Consider the following 21,532-nt stretch of genomic DNA (forward strand, 5'->3'; position numbering starts at 1 on the left):
GGCAACCAGATAACATATTTTACGTCAGTTGAAAACGTGCTTAGAATAGATTAGTGTAAAACTAAAATAGGACTGTACCATATTACAGCGATGGGCTTACTTGTCAGTTTTCAAGTTTGCTTTTTAAATCAAACTCACATATTGAATGCTCTCTTATTAATGTGGTAAACTCATTCGAATTAAAAAAAACAAACAAACCTCAAATACCTTGAATTTTCGAGTTTGCGCACTCAAATAGAATATGTGGCTTGACTGCCTATGACAACTCCCATTGACTTCCATAGAAACTCGCAAGCTTTTAGATGGCAAAGCTTTACATTCAAGTTTTTGGGGTATTTGCACTTAATAAATACCAGACATGAGTTTTTGAACCATAATTGGAATTAGATTTATTTTTTTAGCACAAGAAACTTGAATCTTGAAAAAAGTAATCAAACTCGAACGTTAATAAATCACCCCCTTAATGTTAGTGGCTGGTTAAAGTATATATCACCCTGAGGGTCTTTGGGCCGGGAGGGGGAATTTAAAATGTAAGTACTTGCAAAGACCAAACACTCCGCAGCATTGTTGCCCTTCAAATAGAATTGTAGGATGTTGCCAGTAGTAAATGTAAAACCCAATCCAGAGGAGTTATAATTTCAGCTCTTCAGAAACCCATTTGGATGGCAAACGGTTATGAGTGAGATAATCCTCATTTATTTCTGGGTTACTGCTTGACTCCAAACTGCTGTCTGTAAGGGGGCAGGCTGGGCTGGACACGTACTCTGAGTTGTATATGCAACTGGATCACTGTCATTTTGAATGGCTGTTGGCTACTGTTCTATTTTCGTCTAAAGGAATATTTACATTGCTGAAAGCATAAACAAATGCTGCCCATTGCTAAGGATTGGGTGCTGTTCAGCTGTTGACCTACCAGCAGACCTCTGCTATATCCTTCAGCTGTGAAACAGTGGAAGTACTCTGCTTTTATTGGAGACTTATAGGAATAAGGCATACTTTACTTTTATCGTGATGTAGGCAGTGATATTCTAAGATAATTTGCAGTTGATCTTCATTTTGAGGTTAAATTTTAAAGTTTTTTGTTTTGCAGCTCTCCAGTTAAGAATTTTAGTAGGTTCCAATTTGCTGCGGTCAGTTACCCACTACAACCAGATAGCATAAGAGAGTGACAAGTAATTAAAGAAAAAAAAACTATAAAAAATCAATTTAAATGTTGCCTAAGAATGGGACATTTAAGCAGTGCCCCCTCCCAAAAAAGCAGCCGAATGGGGCATCCAGCCTGACTGGCAAATTTATGTAAAAACCTTAACACTGGAAAAGTCAGTGTTATCCTAAACACTTGCAGTTTACACATGCATAAATTTTTCTGGATTTCCTGATATTAGATTTTTTTCTTTTTATATAATCAGTTCCAAACAATAACCCTTCCTGCTGTCCATTTTTCTCTACCAGCCTCAGTCGGCAGAAAATTTAGTTAGCTAGTCAGAGGAAGGTCTTGTGATGTTGTGCTTAAAACAGCATGACTTAAATGAATCTTCACTGCTTGCCGTTTTCTGTGCAGAGCAACATCACAAAACTTCCCCCCTCCCAATATAATGAACTGCTTGTCTGTAAACCAGAGGTGTTTGTTCATACAGAGCTCATTATCGCTGCAACTCCCCCCTCCAACTGCCTTCCCTTAATTTAGAGCCTTCTGTGTATCAGCGTTATTGGATATGAGGTCCCATGCCTGTAATTAGTAATAGTCAGTTTTATTTCATATGAGGAAGGGGAGTAGGATTCAGACAGTTCTGTGCCCACATAAGCCATAGGCTCACGATTAACTTGCAGATATTTACCCATAATTATTATTGTCATACTGATCAGGCATAATATCCAAGCCTATTGGGACCTTAATATCTACAGTTAGTATAGATATTGGTATATATATATATAGTTTATATATTTAAGTGTATAGATAGGTCATAATTAAATTGAGTTTTTCAATGCAATGATGTAACTATGCAGTTATGGATTTAGAAACTGACACTCTGGTTTCCTCCCACACTCCACAAACAAACAGGCATGTTAATTATTGGCTCCTGAGAAAATGGATCTTGGGGTGTGGGAATGTGATAGGGACTTAGATTGTAAGCTCCACTGGGGCAGGGACTGATTGGAATGATGTATTGATGTATAATCTTGTTAAATTTGCTGCAGAATATGTGGGAGCTAAATAGGTAAAGGGTAGTTATAGTTAGAAATAACCAGAAGTTGCTGGGTCCCACAGCTAAATATCTGTACGGCCCATCCACTGTGCAACCCAAAGATATATTAAAACAACACATTGGCTTGGGGCCCTTTGCCACCTCCCCCCAAACTCTTAGCTCTCCCTTCCCAGCAGCTGCTGCCTCCTGTTATACTACTATACAGCACAAAAGATATTTGGGGATTTCATCTGCTTTGCAGCCATGGTATTGGCCTAAGGTAGGGGTGTGAAACACACATTTGTTCCTGTGAAATACTCCCAGAATGCTCTGCCTGTTGCGCAACATCCCACAGCTGCACAGCATGTTTGACACCCCTGTGTCCTGGCACAAATGCTGGCTGCCATTTGGGCAACTGCCTTATAAGCAATAAAACATTTAGCATTGTAACGCTACACAAAAACTCAAGCAGCAGTCACTACATTTAGCAGGTTAGAAGGCGTCCTTACAAATAGGCCATACTGGTTGCTGTCAGGTCAGTGTGTGTCTCACATTGGGGCTATACTTACCATTACAGACTGGCAGCACCAGCTTTATGAAGTAGAACATCAGAACCTGAGTAAGAATTGCCATACACAGGCCTATAAAATTTGCACACTCAACTTCTCCAGACTCAGTTAGCAGCTTATTGACCAACGTACTGCCTGGCTGACAGCCAGCCTATCTATTGAATAGGTTAGAGAATCCTATCAGAATCATCAGCATGTTTATGCAATCTTTTACCAATAGGTCTCTGTATTCCTTCAGTATGATCCAGTCACTGGTCCCAGACAAAATGATCAGCCCATGGGTGGCCAGATCTGTTTTTTTGGTGACCTAGGCACAATGGGCAGCTTTACACAGAGACAGTGCTGCCTCCACGCCGCCTTCCCCCTGCTGTGATAAAAACAGTATACCCCCTTCCCCTAGCATGTTTCACAAGCCACACAATTGCATGCATTCATTGTGTCCAAGGCAAAAAAATGGCAAAATAATAAAGCACTAATGAGCAGACAATAAGCCTATGATTAAGTGTCTCTGGACACATAATGCTTAAGGCAGTTGGTTATGGTACTCTGCCTGAAGATTTACTCAGTGAGTGCCTGCTGTTCAACAAACGCTGGTATGCGCTCCCCTAGCTGTAGGCTCAGGGTTGTGCGCCTGAGCCTCTCTTTCTCTGTGGTGAGTTGTGGTTCACATTTTATCTCTTCACAAAATAATAAATCACTAATGACCAGACACAGTTGGAACTGAAATTACAACTGAGAACAAACTAAGGAAATGCAATTTCCTGTATATTGATTCCCCTAGGTTTCTTCATACACCTGGGCTGGGCACTTCGTGTTTTGTCTAGAGAAGTGACCTTATTTAAATATATAAGTGTTGAATTGCAATACCCAGGGTCGGACTGGGCCAGCAGGACACTGGGAAAAAACCCGGTGGGCCCCGCCAATCCAAACCTGATCCCCCTGCCCTCCTCCATCTCTCCCCTGCTGCCCTTCTCCATTGCTTCCTCGCTGCTGTCTCTAGGGTTGGCAGTGGGTGAGAGGGCGGTGGGGGCCCCTAAAGGTAGTAACCCTGGTAGTCAGACCCTGCAGTTAACCAAACTAACCAATCAGACAGATGCTTTAATTTTCTAGATCTGTCATCTTAGCAAAAGAATTGTTGATTGGTTGCAATGGTGCAATTTAACACCCATTAATAAAGTAGCAACCGGTTCTTTCTGTTGTTTAGAGCACTATAATAAGCCAATAGTAATGCCCAAGACAAACCCTACCCTGATTGCCCAAACCTATTCCCCCCGCCCCCCAGCGTGGTGTGTCTCAGCCCATTCCCCCCTTCCCTCTGCACCCCTCCATGCATGCTACTTGTGCACCTTAGTTACCACCAAGGTACTGTTTTATTATTACAGAGAAAAGTCAGAATCATAGAATTGTTTGTTACACCAAAAAAATCAAAGTGTTTTAAAGTAATTAAAGTATAATACTGTCACCCTGCACTGGTAAAAGTGGTGTGTTTGCTTCAGAAAGGCTACTAAAGTTTATATAAATAAGCCACTGTGTAGCCACGGGGGCAGCCAAACAATCTGGAAAAATAGAGAGAATGCACATAGGCCAACAGTACATTATATTTTAATTACCTTAATGCACTTTTATTTTTTGATGTCACTGTTCCTTTAACAATTAGCCTTGCAGCATGAGGAATTTCTAAGAGGTTGGTAGGCAGTGGGTACCCTTCCCCTCTGTGTGAGCCACAGGCTTTTATAACAGTCCAAATGCTCTGTTATTGTGCTATTGTAACTAAACTATAGCTCCCATAGTGGAGTAATACTTAATTGCCTTGTAACATTGTTTTCTGTTGGACTTCCTAACAGAGTAGCTGGGGCTGAATTGTTTAGAGAGCAACACAAGAAACAATACAAACAGGCACAAATCTTAACCAGTTTCAACTTTTGGTCTGTGTATGTACCAGCCTGTTTCTATTGTTTGCTGTGGTGCCCCCTATGCTGAAGGTCTGGGGTTTGTGCATTTGGATCCACCGTTTCCAGTGGTGCCCCCCACCCTAAACTAACTGGTTTAACCCTTGCTCTTTTATACTGAATTGTTTCGAGTCTGGAAGGGCAGAGACTTCTCCCTCCTCCTGAAAGTGCCTGAATCTGTGAAACAGTAAGACTTGCCTGAATTTGGGGAGCTAGAAATGAAATTGGACCTTTGCCCTTTGGAATAGGCTGAGTCATGGTGACCCTGCTATTGAGTGAATCCTGGGGGTGGGAGAGCTCACTGCGCCTGGATTGGATGTGAGGGAGGAAGCACAGCAGCAGGCCCCAAATTACATTGCTGTGTGGCACATCTGGAGTTCTCTGTGCTAGTCCTGCCAGCAGCTCCACTCACAGCAGCCGGCCCTCTCTCTCTCTCTCTCTCTCTCGTTCACTCTGTGTCTGTGTCTCTGTCTGTCAGCAGATCATGTCCTTCATTCAAGTGGAAGCAAATTCAGATTTTCCCATTCAGAACCTCCCGTACGGAGTGTTCTCCACACAAGATGAGGTCAGTATGAACTTATTGACAGTCACTGCGCTCAGATTTGATGGTTGTTAATGTACAGCAACCAATGTGTACTTTGCATAGAAACCTGGGGCAGCATTCCAGTTATAGCAGAACTACAGATCACACCATATCCCACCGGCAGTACTGCTAGGGCAAGATGGGATTTGCAACAGCTGCAGTGTGTGTGTCTGTAAGAACCCTGGGTGAATGTAGTGGCCCCAATGTAACAAAAAGTTGGCAAATGTATTATTTATTGTTCTGGTAAAATTGTACAGCATCAGAAAATGTACTAACAGCTTTTAGTCAGCTAGTGTAACTAGTAAGAACATCAGTGACTGTGTTGCTTCCTTAGAGAGGTTCTGCAGCAGCAGCTTGCAAAGTCATTCGGTACAGTTTTCAGCCAGTCAGCACCTGCGTATGTGTATTTAAAGGGGGTGTAAAGTGAAAAATAAAATATTTACAATACAGTCATTCAATATTTTTAGTGGTTTGAAGTTGAAGTTTAACCCACTGCTGTTTCTGCCTCCTGAAGCAAAGTAGCAGAAGTGCCCTGCATGCTTCTTCCCAGGTAGGCCAGTCAGATGGCTTCTGCTACATTGTTTTTAGGACTCAGACTCTCTAATGTGGAGAATAGAAAGGGACAGACTGCTTTAAATACCAATTTCAGTTACAAAAAACTTTAAAACCAATACAAGTCTGTAAGAATGTTGTTTCAAATTGCATTTTCCTTTTGGGTTTACTTATCCTTTAATTTACAGTTTAGCTGCCCTTTCTACAATGTTTTCAGACCAGTTTTATATGTTTAAAAAGGCAAATCAATGCATCCCTAGGGCTCTTCTATCAGAACTGGGCAAACTGGCACCTGGACAGTAACCCCTGGCAACCAATCCAAAAGCTTCTGTTTAAATCCAGGTAGCTAAGCAAGCTGACAAGATATATGTATGTCCTTTGTTTATAAATGAGCCAGGGCGGCAGCAAAGGGAAATTTCTGATGCTGCATTTGGCACAAAGAGCCCCCACAAGAGAAGTATTATTATTATTAGTAGTAGTGGTATTATTCATAATACTAATACAGGTATAGGACCTGTTATCCAGAATGCTCGGGCCAAGGGTATTCCAGATAAGGGGTCTTCGGTAATTTGGATCTTCATACCTTAAGTCTACTACCAAATATCAATAAAACATTAATCAAACCCAACAAGATTATTTTGCATCCAGTAAGGATTAATTATTTTAGTTGGGATCAAATACAAAGCACTGTTTTATTTTTACAAAGAAAAAGGAAATCAGTTTTAAAAATCTGAATTATTTGATTAAAATGGAGTCTATGGGAGATGGCCTTTCCGTAATTCGGAGCTTTCTGGATATTGGGTTTCCAGTTAAGGGATCCCATACCTGTACTAATAATAAAAATAAGAAGATTTGCAAATGTATAGCTAGTTGCTAATGGTTACTAGACCTAGGCAAACTTTGAACTTGTTAATATGTTTAAACTGTCCTGTTTCTCAGATACGATTTATAATCACGTGTGACATGTGTGAACGAGGCATGTATGTACTGCAGCCTTTCTGGATGTTTAGTCCTCATCCAACCCCCCTGTATGCAGATTTCATCACACAAAAAAGAAAAAAAGCCACAACTCACAACTCACAAGAGGGAATGTGGTTTATCTCTGTGCACCATATGAAACCTCTCATATTACACACACTCTTTCTGTACTAGAGATCTACGGGAAGAATCCCATCCTCTCCCTCTCACTGGCATTTACCAAAAAACAGTATATTTCTTAGTAGAGTTTTTCCTTATTGCTTCATTTATACTCTTTAGTAGACATATGGAGCCATAGCTTGGGCATAGCATACACAACATTGCTGTAGGACCTGCCGTATTAAATACCTCTGCAGGCTGGTTACTTATAGACCCCCAATGCAGCTGCACTCCTAGTGGCTATAAATATATTGCACTGTAGATGTCTGTGCCCCTGGGACCAACATTAATGCAGTTATCATTCTTATGTATATATCTGGATGTGCAGAGATGTAATATGCACATAAAGACCTATGCACTCATATTTTACTGTTGAAGGAAATGGTATAGCAAAGTTGCTGCCTTTAAATATAGTATATTTAATTTTTCCTTTGGCTTACACACCCTCTGCCTCCCATTCCTTTATTTGCAAAAGAAATATAAATAACAGAATGAAGATTAAATAGCAGACAGCAAATAGGCAGCATTGTTCTTCCCTGGAATCAGTTCTGTAGGCCAACTAATGGCAACCATCTTAGACTGGGTATAGACAAGTATACATTTTAATCTATATATATTTTTCTTTTTTTTTGCAGCCCAGGCATCGGATAGGAGTTGCAATTGGTGATCAAATCTTAGATCTAAGTGTCATCAAACATTTATTTACTGGGCCTTTTATATCCGGCAATCAAGATGTTTTTAACCAGGTAAAGTATAGCATAATTTGTTTCACTGCCTGTGGTTCTGGAACTGTTACTGAACTGCAGCTCCCAGAATCCTGCTGCTCAGGGGTGTGGGGTTTGTTATGCACCAAGTCTATTTTTATATTCTGTGGAAAGGGGGGAAGGTGACAAGGCACTGAGACCATTTTTATGTATTGTGGCCGTTGCTGAACATAGTAAAATATAGTTACACCCTGTTTGCAGTTTGTTTATCTTAAATTAGACAGCAAACATCAAATATCTTATTGTATGGATAAAGAATGTTATCTGCATAGTCATTTTTATACATATGAGCCATAGTTAATAGTGCCAGCTAGGTCCAGACTAGGACTCAAAACCATGGCATTTCAAGTACACAGAGTCCAAAACAATCCCTCACCATAAACAGTGAGTGTCTATGGCATTTTACAGCAGCCCTCTGGCATTTACCTGAATCCACACATTGCCAGTCTGGGTCTGACCAAGCTGAGGCATCATCTGCTACAGAACAACACCTCTGCTGGCTAACATTTGCTGTGTGGTTATTAAGTGACTGAGACTTGCCATTAGTTTCTGAACCCCTGAAAAATATGCATATTGCTTCCTTTCCTGCAGCCGGTCCTCAACAACTTTATGTCCCTGGGGCCCAATGCATGGCGGGAGGTGCGACAGTTTCTCCAGAAGTTGCTATCAGCATCAGAACCCTTGCTAAGGGACAATGCGGAGTTGCGATCCAGGTGAGGCCCAGTGCAGTATTGGTTAGGTTCTGAGGCAGCATAAGGCATCCCAGATGTTTTAGAACTACAACGTGCAGCATTTCTATGACAGTTTAAATGATGTTGGTACCTTGGACAACTTGGAGAAAGTTACAAATATGTTATGTTCTAAGTAGCTGCAGTGCTCAGTGCCCATGGCCTGAGACTTGAGCTATGCACTGTAAGGAGAGTTATCAGCTCATAGATTATCCTTTCCCTCCAAATAAAAATATGCTGTAATGAATTGTTATAATTTTCTAAATTATCTACTGTTTTCTTTTAGGGCATTTGTATCACAAGCTAAGGCAACCCTTCATCTTCCAGCAAATATTGGTATGTCATATTTTTTCCAAAATCTCCAGTTTTGGCTTTAATCATTGACCACAACACCAGCAATATGGGTGCTGCTGTTAAAGTTATTCAAATTGATTCAGAGCAAGGGTAAAAATGTCTGCTAATACATACAATCATACAATGTGGCAGATCTTCCTAGTGCAAGCCCAAACGGATTAGTCAGATTTAAAAGACAGCGAGATGAGCAGCAGTTTGTATTAAAACCTGCTGCTTTGTTGGCCATGATTCAGAATGTATTACATTCTGAAATGTACTATAAATATATTATTACTGCAATAATGCAAGAGATTTCATATCCTTAGGCTAACATATGGGGCTTTTTATGTTCAAAATTGCCAGACAGTTGCCATTGAAGTTCATGGATGGCTTGGTTTCAGATGGGGAAAATGTCCAGTTTAACATTAGCCAAAAATAATCCTTCTATATTAAAAAAAAGACATCCTTCTAGCCCAAATACTTGACATGTTAGACAAAGGAATCACTACCCAGCTTATACTAAAATTGCATGGTTGGCTACAAGCCACTAAGTAACTTTAATTATTGTGGCAATGAAATGTATCATATGGTAGCACTCTATAGGAATCATTTGGCATTGTTAGGGTGTAAAGCTTAGGGCTTATGCATCAAGCACTGGCAGTGATTGGTGGAGAATGGGTACAAGGCTTACTTTCCCTCCCTAGCTTGGGTTTGTACCAAGAGACGCCCGTGTACCACACATCTTCTTCCCACTATGTGCAGTGCAGAGAAATGCAAAGAACTGAACCAAAGCAAGGTGAAAAAACAAGGTGCTTTGTGCCTATGTTCTGCAGTTTGCCTCAGCGTAATTGTATTTAGCAGTTTGTTTCTAGTAAGAATGCAAAACAATTATATATATATATATACATATATATATATATATACTGTATATATTTTACAGTGAACTTAAAGTGGCCATACATTATAAGATCCGCTTGTTTGTCAATCTTGGATCTTTCTAGTACTGAATAGATGCTCTGAAATCTTAATCTCTACAAAAGATTAGCTTGAATATTGAACCTCAACTTGCATATTAAAATGTGATAAAAATAAAGTCATGTTAGGACTGAGCGAATCTGAACGCTGCAAAAAGGACTAGGATTTGCCAAATCTTGGATTTAATATATTCTTTATATTTCCTATTCTACCCTAACCTTCTAGGGGATTACACAGACTTCTACTCCTCCAGAGATCATGCTACAAATGTAGGCATTATGTTCAGAGGGAAGGACAATGCTTTGATGCCAAACTGGTGAGTGTAGGGAGTATGACACTGATGCCAGTGTGAAAATGTCTGAAAGAATCTACTTGTTTTTTTAGAAGGGTTGTAGGGAAGTACAGATGGTATACATTGGAGATTACTGGATCTTGAGTTATCATTATGGTTATAGTATCAGAAACAGCTGTCTAAAAAGATTGTTAATTTAGCTCATCATAACAACAGTTCCCATTCTTTGTCCTTTCAACAGGCTTCACCTTCCAGTGGGATATCATGGCCGAGCATCCTCAGTGGTGGTATCAGGAACTCCAGTGCGTAGGCCAATGGGGCAAGTTCGACCAAATGATGGTACATTTGCTAAGCACTTAGGAAGAACAAGTTTACATTGATATCTATTACAAATGTAACAAAAATATATACCATATTTATAATTAGCTGTTTGATGTCCAGAGTACCTTATTACTTTGTTAATTTGTACTGTGCTGCCTCTTTATGCATTTCTAATCTTAGAAATCTGAAAAAACTGTATTTCTATTCACTTACCAAGTAAGGTACTGCTAATTTCTAGGTCCTTTCTAAGTCCTATGAGTGTATACTAGTGTATACCATGCATTTACCTATATACAAAGCTTATATGTGCATTATACATTTAGCTACCATATCTGTATGGTACTTTGGTAGCAATGATGATGCCTAGTGCTTCTTTGAGCCTCTGAACTTGGTTCTTAATGTTGGGTCCCATTTATCTTATGGACTGAAGAGGTTGAGAAATAAAGGAGAATAAACTGTACTAAGATATATTTCCCCTTTGAAATTTTGAACTGTTCTGCTCGACTGAACTTCTGTTTTCTATCTTGTTGCAGACAAGCCCCCAGAATTTGAGGCCAGCAAGCTTCTGGACATTGAGTTGGAAATGGTAAGAGAAATGGTTTATCTCTTGGATAAATCATTAGATTAGTGGAAGGTTTTGCTTAAGCTTACATATACAGAAACAATTCCAGTCATATGCAGGATACCTTTTCTTTTCTTTCATTTTATGTGTATTACTAAAATGTATTGTTCTGATGTGCCATGTTCATCTAAACTCTGCCGTGTACTTTACTTGCTCTCCTTGCTGATACTTTGTAAATTATATTACAAAATGATGAGATGATTTAAAAAATGATAAATAAGCACATAAACACACCTTTTATTTTATTTCCACACATTAAGGGAGAAATCATGAACATCCATGCTAACCAGGGGTAGGCACGTGCCTAGGGCGCAGGGGGATGGGGGCACTAGGCATGTACGTCTCCTGCCTGCCTATCCCATGTTCAAGCCCTTCTGTGACTGGGGCATTAGCAGTGAGGGGGTAAATTGCATGTACGGGGTGGGAGAATTATTACCTAAAATATAAATTCTCCAGAGAATTTTCTCCACTACAACTGTATGGGGAAAATAAGCAGCTGAATTTTCTCAGAGAATTTACCTTGTGCTTTAGGAGCAATGGTGCCACATGAAAATGTGGCACCATGGTCTTATAAAAATATACCCAGGAGGTAATTTGCAATGCCCCACGATATATTCAAAGTGCAAAAAAGTCCACAATCTGTGCCATTTTTTGCACTTTGCTTACTGCATGGGGCATTGTGTGAGTAGCCACAGAGACCTGCAGACTTCTCTAACACAGCCTGCACTAGGCCCAATTGGCAGGGGAGGCCTGTATGTGTTTTTCTTTTTTTAGCCCCTTACCTTAAGTCAAAACATAAACGTAATCTGCATATTCAAATCTGAGCCAAATCAGAAAAGGTGTAGCTACTATGAGCAAGCCTGATGTCCTTATGTGTCTTATAAGTCTTGTTACATTATGGGTTCAGATATAATTTTGTCAAAATCCTTGGATTTGTACATTCATGGTTATGACGTCCCTTTAAAGCCATCCTCCTGATTCAGAATCTCAGACAGGGGTTAATGGATTACTATACTCTGATATAAATAAGTAATTGCGAGTTGGCAAATCATTTAGGTGTATACATTGCAGTGAATGTTATGGGACACTGAGACTGATTCACAGATTTTGTTGGCAGGAGACATTGATTTCCTTTAAAGGACATGAATAATCTTGAAAAGCTTTATAGTCTGTTAATATTTACATTCAATTTTCTGTTTTTTTTTTAAATAATATTGATGTAAATGAGCTCATATTAATCTGTCACTATGGGATTTAATTCAACACTGCTGATTCCTAAACTATGTTTTGTATTACATTATGACTAACAGTATGAGGAGGCAGCTTCCCTTTTCCTTTGGTGCATGATAATAAATTGTCTATATTTTCCCTTTCTATTTGTCTAATAGAAATACTCAGAGAAGAATATATGACATTATTGTCACTCCGGGGATTCTTTAAATGGGGTTTTTCTAATTGCTTGCACCTTCTGTCTTGTCTCTTTCACCTATAATTCTGCCTTTTCTCTTAATCAATCAGTAGTGATCACAGCCTCAGAAGGGGGTATCCCCAGTAGTGACACTAGGCACTGTGACTTTTAGATTTACCCCATTGTATTAGACTAAACTAAGCAAATAGATTTGCTAAAGGCTAGATTGTCTCTATAATTGTTTATCTGTTGCGTTAGGCATTCTTTGTGGGTCCGGGAAACCCATTAGGAAAACCCATTCCAATTCATAAAGCTGACGAGCACATCTTCGGGATGGTACTGATGAATGACTGGAGCGGTGAGTATCTTAGAATAAACAGCTGCCAGCTTACAGGCTGCAGAATCAATCTATTCAGTAGAACATGAGATTTACATCAATATATAAAGACTTAGGGGCTGATTCATCAAAGTACGAGTTCGAATCCTGAAATGGGTAAAATTCGGATTAGATACGATAATTTCTGATGATCAGAAATAAAATGAAGATGCTTACGAAAAAATCACAATAGTCACGATAATATCATATTGGCCATCAAAAAGTCACAAAATTTACGTATCCAAATGATTGTAAACGGCGGGAAAACCTTTATGACTTTGAACCTTCTGTGCATGTTTTTGGAAGCCTCCCATAGGAATCAATGGCACTACAGCTCCAACCTGGCCCAATGAAGCTTGAATGAACCCGAAACTCGGCGCGACAAATACGATTTTGTTGCAAAAATTGTTGCGCAAATTGTCGCAAGGTACAAAAAAGTTTTGCAAATTAACGATAAAGTCACAAAAAATACACACAGTCCGAAAACTTAGATAAAATACGATTTTTTGTATTCGGATTCAATCGTACTTTAATAAATGTGCCCCTAGGAGTATCCATTGGCTTATAGTCCAGTGTGCTCTGCCAGTACATATAATAACAGTAGCAAGGCATTGGGTTGGCTATTCTTTGTACAGACTTGGTTTATCTTTAAACAACAAAAAAGCAAATTGCAGGTAAAACTCAGTCCCTTTGTTAAATGTATAATGAAGCAGTAAAATTCTTAATGAATCAGATGAAAGTGAGTGGCCAGACCGGTGGTGACTTTGACATAGTTGGCCAGCTTGAATATATTTCAATATATGGACAAATAATCTCTGTTTTGCTTAAAGGGGAGGACATTTCTTAGTAGCATAATGCACAGAATGATTTACTGTCCTATATATATACTAAGTGCAGAGGATCCCCTTATTCTTTGAATGCACTTTCTGGTCACGGCCTCATTGCACCTCCATCTAATGGTTAAAAATTTAGTGGTGAGCACAACCTTTTCTTTTGTGCTACAGTAAAATACAGCCTGCCATTAACATTATTTTATGTTCCTTGTAGCCAGAGACATCCAAAAGTGGGAATATGTTCCACTTGGGCCATTTCTAAGTAAGAATTTTTCAACCACAATCTCTCCCTGGGTTGTACCGATGGAAGCCCTGATGCCATTTGTTCTGCCTAATACAGTGCAGGTAAGTGTGAGAAATGACTGTATTGTGTACAGATACTCCAGGGACCTAATTAGGGCACCAAACACACCATCTCTGGAATGACACGGAGTAAAACGGCGTCTGACACATTAATCTCCCTGCTGACAGAGCTATAACATTTCCACAGAAGCACTGGGAACAAAGGGAAAGGAAATGGCTCCAAATGAGCTACTCTTGGTGCTGCTATTTCCATGGTTCTTTCCCAGGCTATTGAGTAAGCGTGTATGTCAACACATGCTGCTATAGTGTGCACATAGTGTGTACAGTTATAGTTTTCTAGAATATTGTCACTTGATTCTTAAATGAATAGTTTCTGAATAATGTCTGGAAATAATATCATATAATATCATTTGTTTTGGGGTCACCTGGGGGGCATTTACTAACACTTGTTTTTTTGGATTTGGTTTTTTGATGGCAAAACATGATTTTGTTGCGATTTATTATGCGACAAAACCACAACAAATGCAACAATATACCATCTAAAACCTGTCGAGATCAAGTCAGTGTTAGATGTCCCTTTTACAACTGGAAAATTTGTTTGCTTTCGTGGTTTTAGAGGTTTTTTGGGGGTGGGGTTTAATGCTAGCTTATATGACAATATGGAAAAGTTACGGCTATTGTGCCTTTTATTGAGCATCTACACAGTGAAATAAGAATTACCCCTATAGACTCTAGGGGACGTATTTATATACATTGGAGACAAACATGGTTATGATGTTGCCTGGTTGCTATGGTCTTGGGTTCATCATTTTGGAATGCTTTATAGCACTAGTCAGCCGTTTCAGCTCCCTCAGGTTGGAAGGAAGAAACTGCAGCTAATTACTGCTCCTTAACTGTAAATCTGATATTGTGTGGGGGGGGGGGGGGCTTATTTATACAGATTTTATAATCTGATACAAGGGAGAGGGGAGAGAAGTTAGTAAGGGTGAAAACAAAACAATGATTCAGAACTTGCTACTTTAGAAATTAATAGCGGGGAGGGTAAAATCTGACCATTTTAGAAATCAGTAAGTATAATTGCAATAAAGCAATGGTAGATTAGAACTAATGGCTAATCCAGTTTATGATCTTTAAAGGATCCTCTGCCACTGCCTTACCTTCGGGATAACACCAATTACACATTTGATATCAACCTGTGCGTCTGCCTTCAAGGTAAGCTCCTTGTCTGACCCATAATAGCCCTGCAGTAGAGAGCAGCATCTCGCTGTATGGGCCGGCCCTTGTTCTGCCTTCTTGCTTCAGCATTACACCTTTACCAGTCATTACTAGTGTCAGCAATTTGAGTTTTTAATCATCGAAATCTGTCAATTTTCTTTTTTATAGGTTTCTTTAACCAATAGAAGTCATTTGGGGCAGTTAGAATATGGAAAATATCTAGTAGTAGACTTGTGTGACTTTTCCCATATACTACAAAAGTGACTGGAGGATAAAATGATGGTGTAGGCGCCAGTGTTACCTTGGCATAGCATGCCCAAAGCTTTTACATAAGTGATATATGTCAGTTAAAGGTGGACCTTACAGTATTGGAAACTCTATAAACTTTTGATTCATTTTTTTGGCATAAAAACTGACCTCCCATCTATGTAAATATGCCTTTGAAGGTGAACATGCTATGTTGTGCAACTACAAATAATATAATAAACGCCAAATCTAATTAGTAGAATTATGTAAGTAGTGTGAGAGTAGGAGGTTTGTTAAAGATTGCTGACAGGTCCTGATACTCATTGCTCATTGCTCTGGGTAGGAGGCAGGTATCCCTTCTCCAGCTGTCCGTATGGCGCCAGAATATTGACCGATATGCAGAGTTGTGTTTTATTTATGGAGTCACCTGCATTTCCAATGAACCCCTAGACTTATGTGCCCAAAATCTAAATCTCACTATTGTCTATGGGGCCACTTTTTAGTCTCATTCCTAAAGTTTCTGTCCAGTTTAAGCTACTAATAAGTGGATAGAAGCCTCATAGGCTGATAAGTGTGAAAATAAAATGCTAAATGTGTGTTCCATTCTGACATTTTTATACAAACTTACATCTTATTATTTACCTTACAATGTGTCCAGTTGCACTTTTTATTCTATACTGAGCGTGCCACTTCTATAAAGTTAACTGTAGTTACCGTAGATTGAATTTATTTATTATTATTTATTATTTATTATGTTCTGTTTTATTGTTACTACTTTTATACAGGAAAAGGAATGAAGAATCCAGTTTCAATATGTAAATCTAACTTTAAGGTAAATGGCACTATATATGTATTGAGTTGTGCTGCCTGAGTAGTTTCCGTATGATTTATTCCAATGTACATAAGAAAGAGGGAATGTTCTGTGGGAGGGGCATGGAAGTGATTGTGCTGTACACCCACCTGCGGGTTCTTAGCCCTTCTCTGATCTTTTCTGAACCAGTATATACTGCCCCCGGAGCCTGTGTTGTGTACTTGTGGCTTTTATGTCTTTGTGCCTAAATAGTGTATCATCACTTGGTGTGAGCATTGGAAGGGACATGGCCCTCAGTTATCCAGTCTTCTTCTTTATCTTCAGCATTCCCCCTACCACATCCACCCCAGACTTTCTCCCCCTTCTCCCAATCCTGCTCACTCCTTTTATTTTCTCCATTTTCCTTTCATCCTCCGTTTATTTTTCATTATCACAGGCTTCATTTATTTATATAGTACCAGCAAGTTATGCAGTGCTTTAAATGAATGTCTAAAAAACAAGAGTTTTACAATAACGTAAAGGGATAGTTCAACTTTAAGTTAACTTTTAGTATGTTATAGAATGCCCAGTTCTAAGCAACTTTTCATTTGGTCTTCATTTTTTTATCTTTAATAGTTTTTGAATTATTTGCCTTCTTCTCCTTTCCAGCTTTTAAATGGGGGTCACTGACCCCAGCAGCCAAAAAGCTATTGCTCTGTGAGGCTAAAGTTGTCTTGTTATTGTTTGTATTACTTATCATGCTATTCAGGCTCCCTCCTATTAATCTTTCAGTCTCTCAGTCAAACCAATGAGTGATTGCTAGAGTAATATGGACCCTAGCAACCAAATAGCTGCTGAAATCCAAACTGGAGAGGTAAACAACCCCTTTAAGCAAGGGTTACAGCATAACAATTGGATCAGAGGGCTCTGCTCACCAGAGAACAACCTAAAGGTTGGCATGGAACTGGTCTCTGTTCTACCCTTCCTCCCTTTCACTCCCTCCACCCTTTCATTCATTTTTTCCAGTTTCCCATTTTCACCCCCTCTGTTACCATTTACCACCTTACCCTTCGTTATTCTACCCATATTCCCCTGCTTTCTCTTTTCCTGCTCATATTCTCTCTTTTTTCCCCTTCTCCTCGTTTGCCTTTAGTCTAACAAAGCTAAGTCCATGCCCACGTTAAAATCCCACATTTTTTCCTCATAAATCAGGTTTGAATGAAGAGGAAGATACTAATAAATATATTGCATGTTTTCTTTCATTTACTTCAGTTTACTCCTGAAAGCAGAACCTTTACTGTTATAAACAATCCACTAAACTGTAAATCATTTTTTTGGCAAAGAGATTTTATTATAATCATTTTTGTATTGTTTGAGCTATAAATGGTTTATTAGTGCACTTCCTCAGCCCAACATCTCTTTCCTGGCTGCTCAGGCTCTTTGTCAGTAGCCACCATAACTTTGTAACTACAACCCCTTGGTTTTGTAAATACAAGCACTTGCATAGATACTAGATGACTAGGGAAACGGGACCAGGGAATGTGCATTGATCAATCCCCTCCTTTTTGTATGTCAGTAGTACATTACAAACTGCTGGAATCAGCCAATCAAAGCAGAGGAAATCTGAGGATCTGAGAGTCACAGCATGAGAGTGCTGTGATTCTCTTTTGAACTCCAGACAGGGGGCGGGGCAGTGACATCACAGGGGTGGATAGGTGACATCAGGTGATGTGGCTATGACACAGAAACCAGTGATTGGCTGATCACTGCACGATTCAAGGGGAGTACTGTCTGGATTTCCTAATTTGAAAAACCGGGCAGCCAGTTTTTACCGAGACAGCCCTCGTGTCAGGTGGCAACCTTAGTTGTGCAACTCACAAATCTTAAATATATAAACAACTAAAAGAAACTAATAATGCCAATTTATTGCTTGACATATACTGTAGAAAGTACTTTGCACTAAAATGGCATGCAAATCGCTTGTATTGGTTTCTACCATATATTTTCTACCCGGCTGACTTTGTCCTACAGAAACCTAATGCACCCTAGATTAGATTGTGCCAAACAATGCAACAAACCAATCCCTTGCTGTGCCTTTCAGTACATGTACTGGACAATGAAGCAGCAGCTGGCTCACCACACTGTCACTGGCTGCAACGTACGACCTGGAGACCTCCTAGCGTCTGGGACTATAAGTGGCCCGGTGAGCATGATCCAACATGTGTAATGTCATAATTGTAATTGTGTAACTGAAATAACTGTGTTTTTTTTGCTGTAAATGTGAGTATAAGTATAAGATAAGAGAACTGTTTATTGTGGTTGCAGAATGTTCTTCTCTGTATATCTTACATGTATTGGATGGTCTCACTGCCTGTGCCTATGCATGTCCTGCATCTATTGACAGTAACTGTGCCATGGTAGGAGATATGGCAGCCATTTCTCACTTGCAGAGGCCATTAATGGTATCAGACAACAATAAGCAATGCCCTCATACCTTGTAACGTAACATAAAAGGCCCTTTATTGACAAACATTCTATATATCCATGTGACATGCCTTAAAGGAGAACTAAACCCTAAAAACAAATATAGCTAGAAATGCCATATTTTATATACTGAATTTATTGAACCAGCCTAAAAGTTCACCATGTCAATAGCAGCAAAGATCCAGGTCTTCAAATGCCCGGGGACATGGTCCCACTCTGTAGAAGGAGAGAGATGGGTTCATGTAAATCAGATGCCAGTAAGTCTTTAAGCCCCCAGCAAAGTTAAAGGAGAACTAAACCCTAAAGATGAATATGGCTAGAAATGCCATATTTTACATACTAAACTGACTGCACTGGCTTAAAGTTTTAGCATCTCTATAGTAGTAATGATGTAGGTCTTTACATTTGTCACAGGAGCTTCCTATCTTGGATTCTGTTAGAACTGTCCGGGACACTGCACATGCTCAGTGGGCTCTGGGCAGCTGTTGAGAAGCTAAGCTTAGGGGGTCGTTACAAATTATCAAGCAGAAAATGAGGCCGTCCTGTCATATAAACTGATGCTACAGGGCTATTTATTAAATTCTAATGCTAATTGCACTTGTTTCTGAGCTGCAATCTAGTACTTATCTGTAATAAGCCTTATATTGTGACATTTATATTCTATACATACAGTATATTGATATATGGTATATGAGTATATTGTGAGTGGGCCCCTAAGCTCAGTAAGTGACAGCAGCACAGAGCATGTGCAGGGAATCAGGAAAAACGAAAATGGGGAGCTACATAGTTGCCACTGTCTGTACACGGTTCTCTATACACCATGCAGTAAGACATTTTTTGCAATCTTTGCCTAGTTTTCAAGATATTGACAATAAATTCAAAATAACAGAGCCACATCCTGGTCAGGACAGAAAGTAGAAGAGAAAAGGCTTTTGGTGCTGCTCTGCTCAGCAAATTAAAGGTGGCTATACATGGGCCAACTTGTACAGTATGCTGGCACACTCACCCCACGAGTCCTGTGGAAAGATACCATACAAGGGGCAATACATATATATGGCAATCTTTATAATGTTCTGATTGTCTGGGCTTACTGCATGAATGGCCAAAACAGCAGGAAGCGAGCATCCCCTCTTGATTGCAGGATTAATGGTCAGAAGGTCCCCTAACTGAACTACATGCCCAGATGGTCGAAATCAGCTATATTTCCAAATAAATCTGGACATGCGTGGCCAGTTCAGTTCTAAGAAGAGAAACATCAGAAGACTCTTCTCTGCTCACTAAGTTTTCAATAGCTGGCTAGCCAAACTGAACAGCAGATGGCGCTAGTATTTCAAATAGTTTATATTAGCTATGTAAAAACTCCTAATATCTTAAAAAAACAGGACAAAAATCATCTAAATGGCAGAAGAGCCCACAGCAATTTTGCATTTATTTGTTTTGAGGCCTATGTTTTCATGAATCTGACGTGGTAGGAAATGAACTTTCCAGCCCTGTGGTCTCACATTAGTGTTATTCCTGGCAGGACCCTGGAAGCTTTGGCTCAATGCTAGAATTGTCATGGAGGGGAACCAAACCTATAGATCTTGGAGATGGACACAAGAGGACATTCCTGCAAGATGGGGACACTGTGATTATAGAAGGTAAATCTGGTGATCAGTATTTACCAGGCCCAGACTGGCAATCTGTGGATTCTGGCAAATACCAGAGGGGCTGCTGTAGATGCCATAGAGAGTCACTATTTAGTGGGCTGATGGGGGGCTGTTTGGGTCTCTGTGTTCTTGAAATGCCAGGGCCTATTTGGAATTTCATTCCAGACCTGGTATTTACATTTACTGCTGTTGGCAATGCTCTGCAATGTTAGTTTCTGCAGTATCAAATGTACATTATTTGTGAGCATATCAAACTCACCATACCTTTATATGTTGCTATGACAGGTTACTGCCAAGGAGAGGGCTATCGTGTTGGATTTGGGACTTGCACTGGGACAGTGCTTCCAGCTGTTCCCCTCACTGACTAAAATAATCCGCACACTCAGAGGTTGCAGAGACTAAAAGTTTGAAGCCAATGGACTCAATTATGTATGAATAAAATAAAAAAAACAATAATTATACATTATAATAAGGGAACGCTAACTAATATTTGGGGATTGTTGCTGAAAGAGAGTGCAGCATTGTATTCACAGACAGTGCTATGTAAATAAAAATGTACATTATACAAACATTCTGATACTGCAAATCTGTATTTTTGGAGTTGTTCTGCATTACATACTATTGTCCACTTGATGGCACACACTGCATACAGTTGGAGACAGGACAATTACTCCACCTGCATTGCAGGCATTTTACCACAAGATGGCAGTCATTGCACGACAGACTGGGAATAGCCAAACAATTTTTTTTAAGAAAAAGTCCGTTATTCAATTTCAGTATTTGAATTGCAAATTATATGTTTAATATTCCGAACCTGCAAATGGCTATATATTTATTTAGAAATGATAGTGTACCATGTAAATTGGCAGAAACAACCTGAGTGTTTATTTCTCAGCTCTAAGTATTGCTGGGTACCGAGCACTAATCTCTAAACACACTAGCAAGAGCAGAGTGTGTATTTATTATTTATACGCGACCATTTGCTGTTAGGCTATTATAGAGTTATGGGCAACAACCTTCATAAAACTGTTTGGTTTTTTTTCTGGGGCTGTAAAGAGCATTTAAGCTCGGAGTTATAGGATGTAATTGTCTGTTCTAAATGAAGGCCATTGTTGGCCATGGAATAGAATTTTCAAAGGATATTAGTTTTTATGTGTGAGGGGTTGGACTCGGACACCCACCAGAGGACTGACATCCAAAGTCTAGTCTCATAACAA

At 39.5% G+C, this 21,532-nt stretch overlaps 1 protein-coding gene across 1 annotated transcript; it reads left to right on the plus strand.

Moving 5' to 3' along the window:
• The first annotated feature begins 5,120 nt into the window (after window positions 1-5,120).
• fah (fumarylacetoacetate hydrolase (fumarylacetoacetase)) lies at window positions 5,121-20,886 on the plus strand. Its single transcript, NM_001114051.1, has 14 exons — window positions 5,121-5,269; window positions 7,612-7,722; window positions 8,332-8,453; window positions 8,755-8,804; window positions 10,002-10,092; window positions 10,310-10,407; window positions 10,923-10,975; window positions 12,678-12,777; window positions 13,843-13,973; window positions 15,068-15,143; window positions 16,178-16,224; window positions 18,284-18,385; window positions 20,189-20,306; window positions 20,601-20,886. Exons 1-14 carry the CDS (start codon window positions 5,189-5,191, stop codon window positions 20,681-20,683), a joined length of 1,263 nt encoding a protein of 420 aa, NP_001107523.1. The 5' UTR covers window positions 5,121-5,188; the 3' UTR covers window positions 20,684-20,886.
• Window positions 20,887-21,532: the final 646 nt, after the last annotated feature.

Source organism: Xenopus tropicalis, chromosome 3 (genome assembly GCF_000004195.4).
Source record: "Xenopus tropicalis strain Nigerian chromosome 3, UCB_Xtro_10.0, whole genome shotgun sequence".
Taxonomy (NCBI): Eukaryota; Metazoa; Chordata; class Amphibia; order Anura; family Pipidae; genus Xenopus; species Xenopus tropicalis.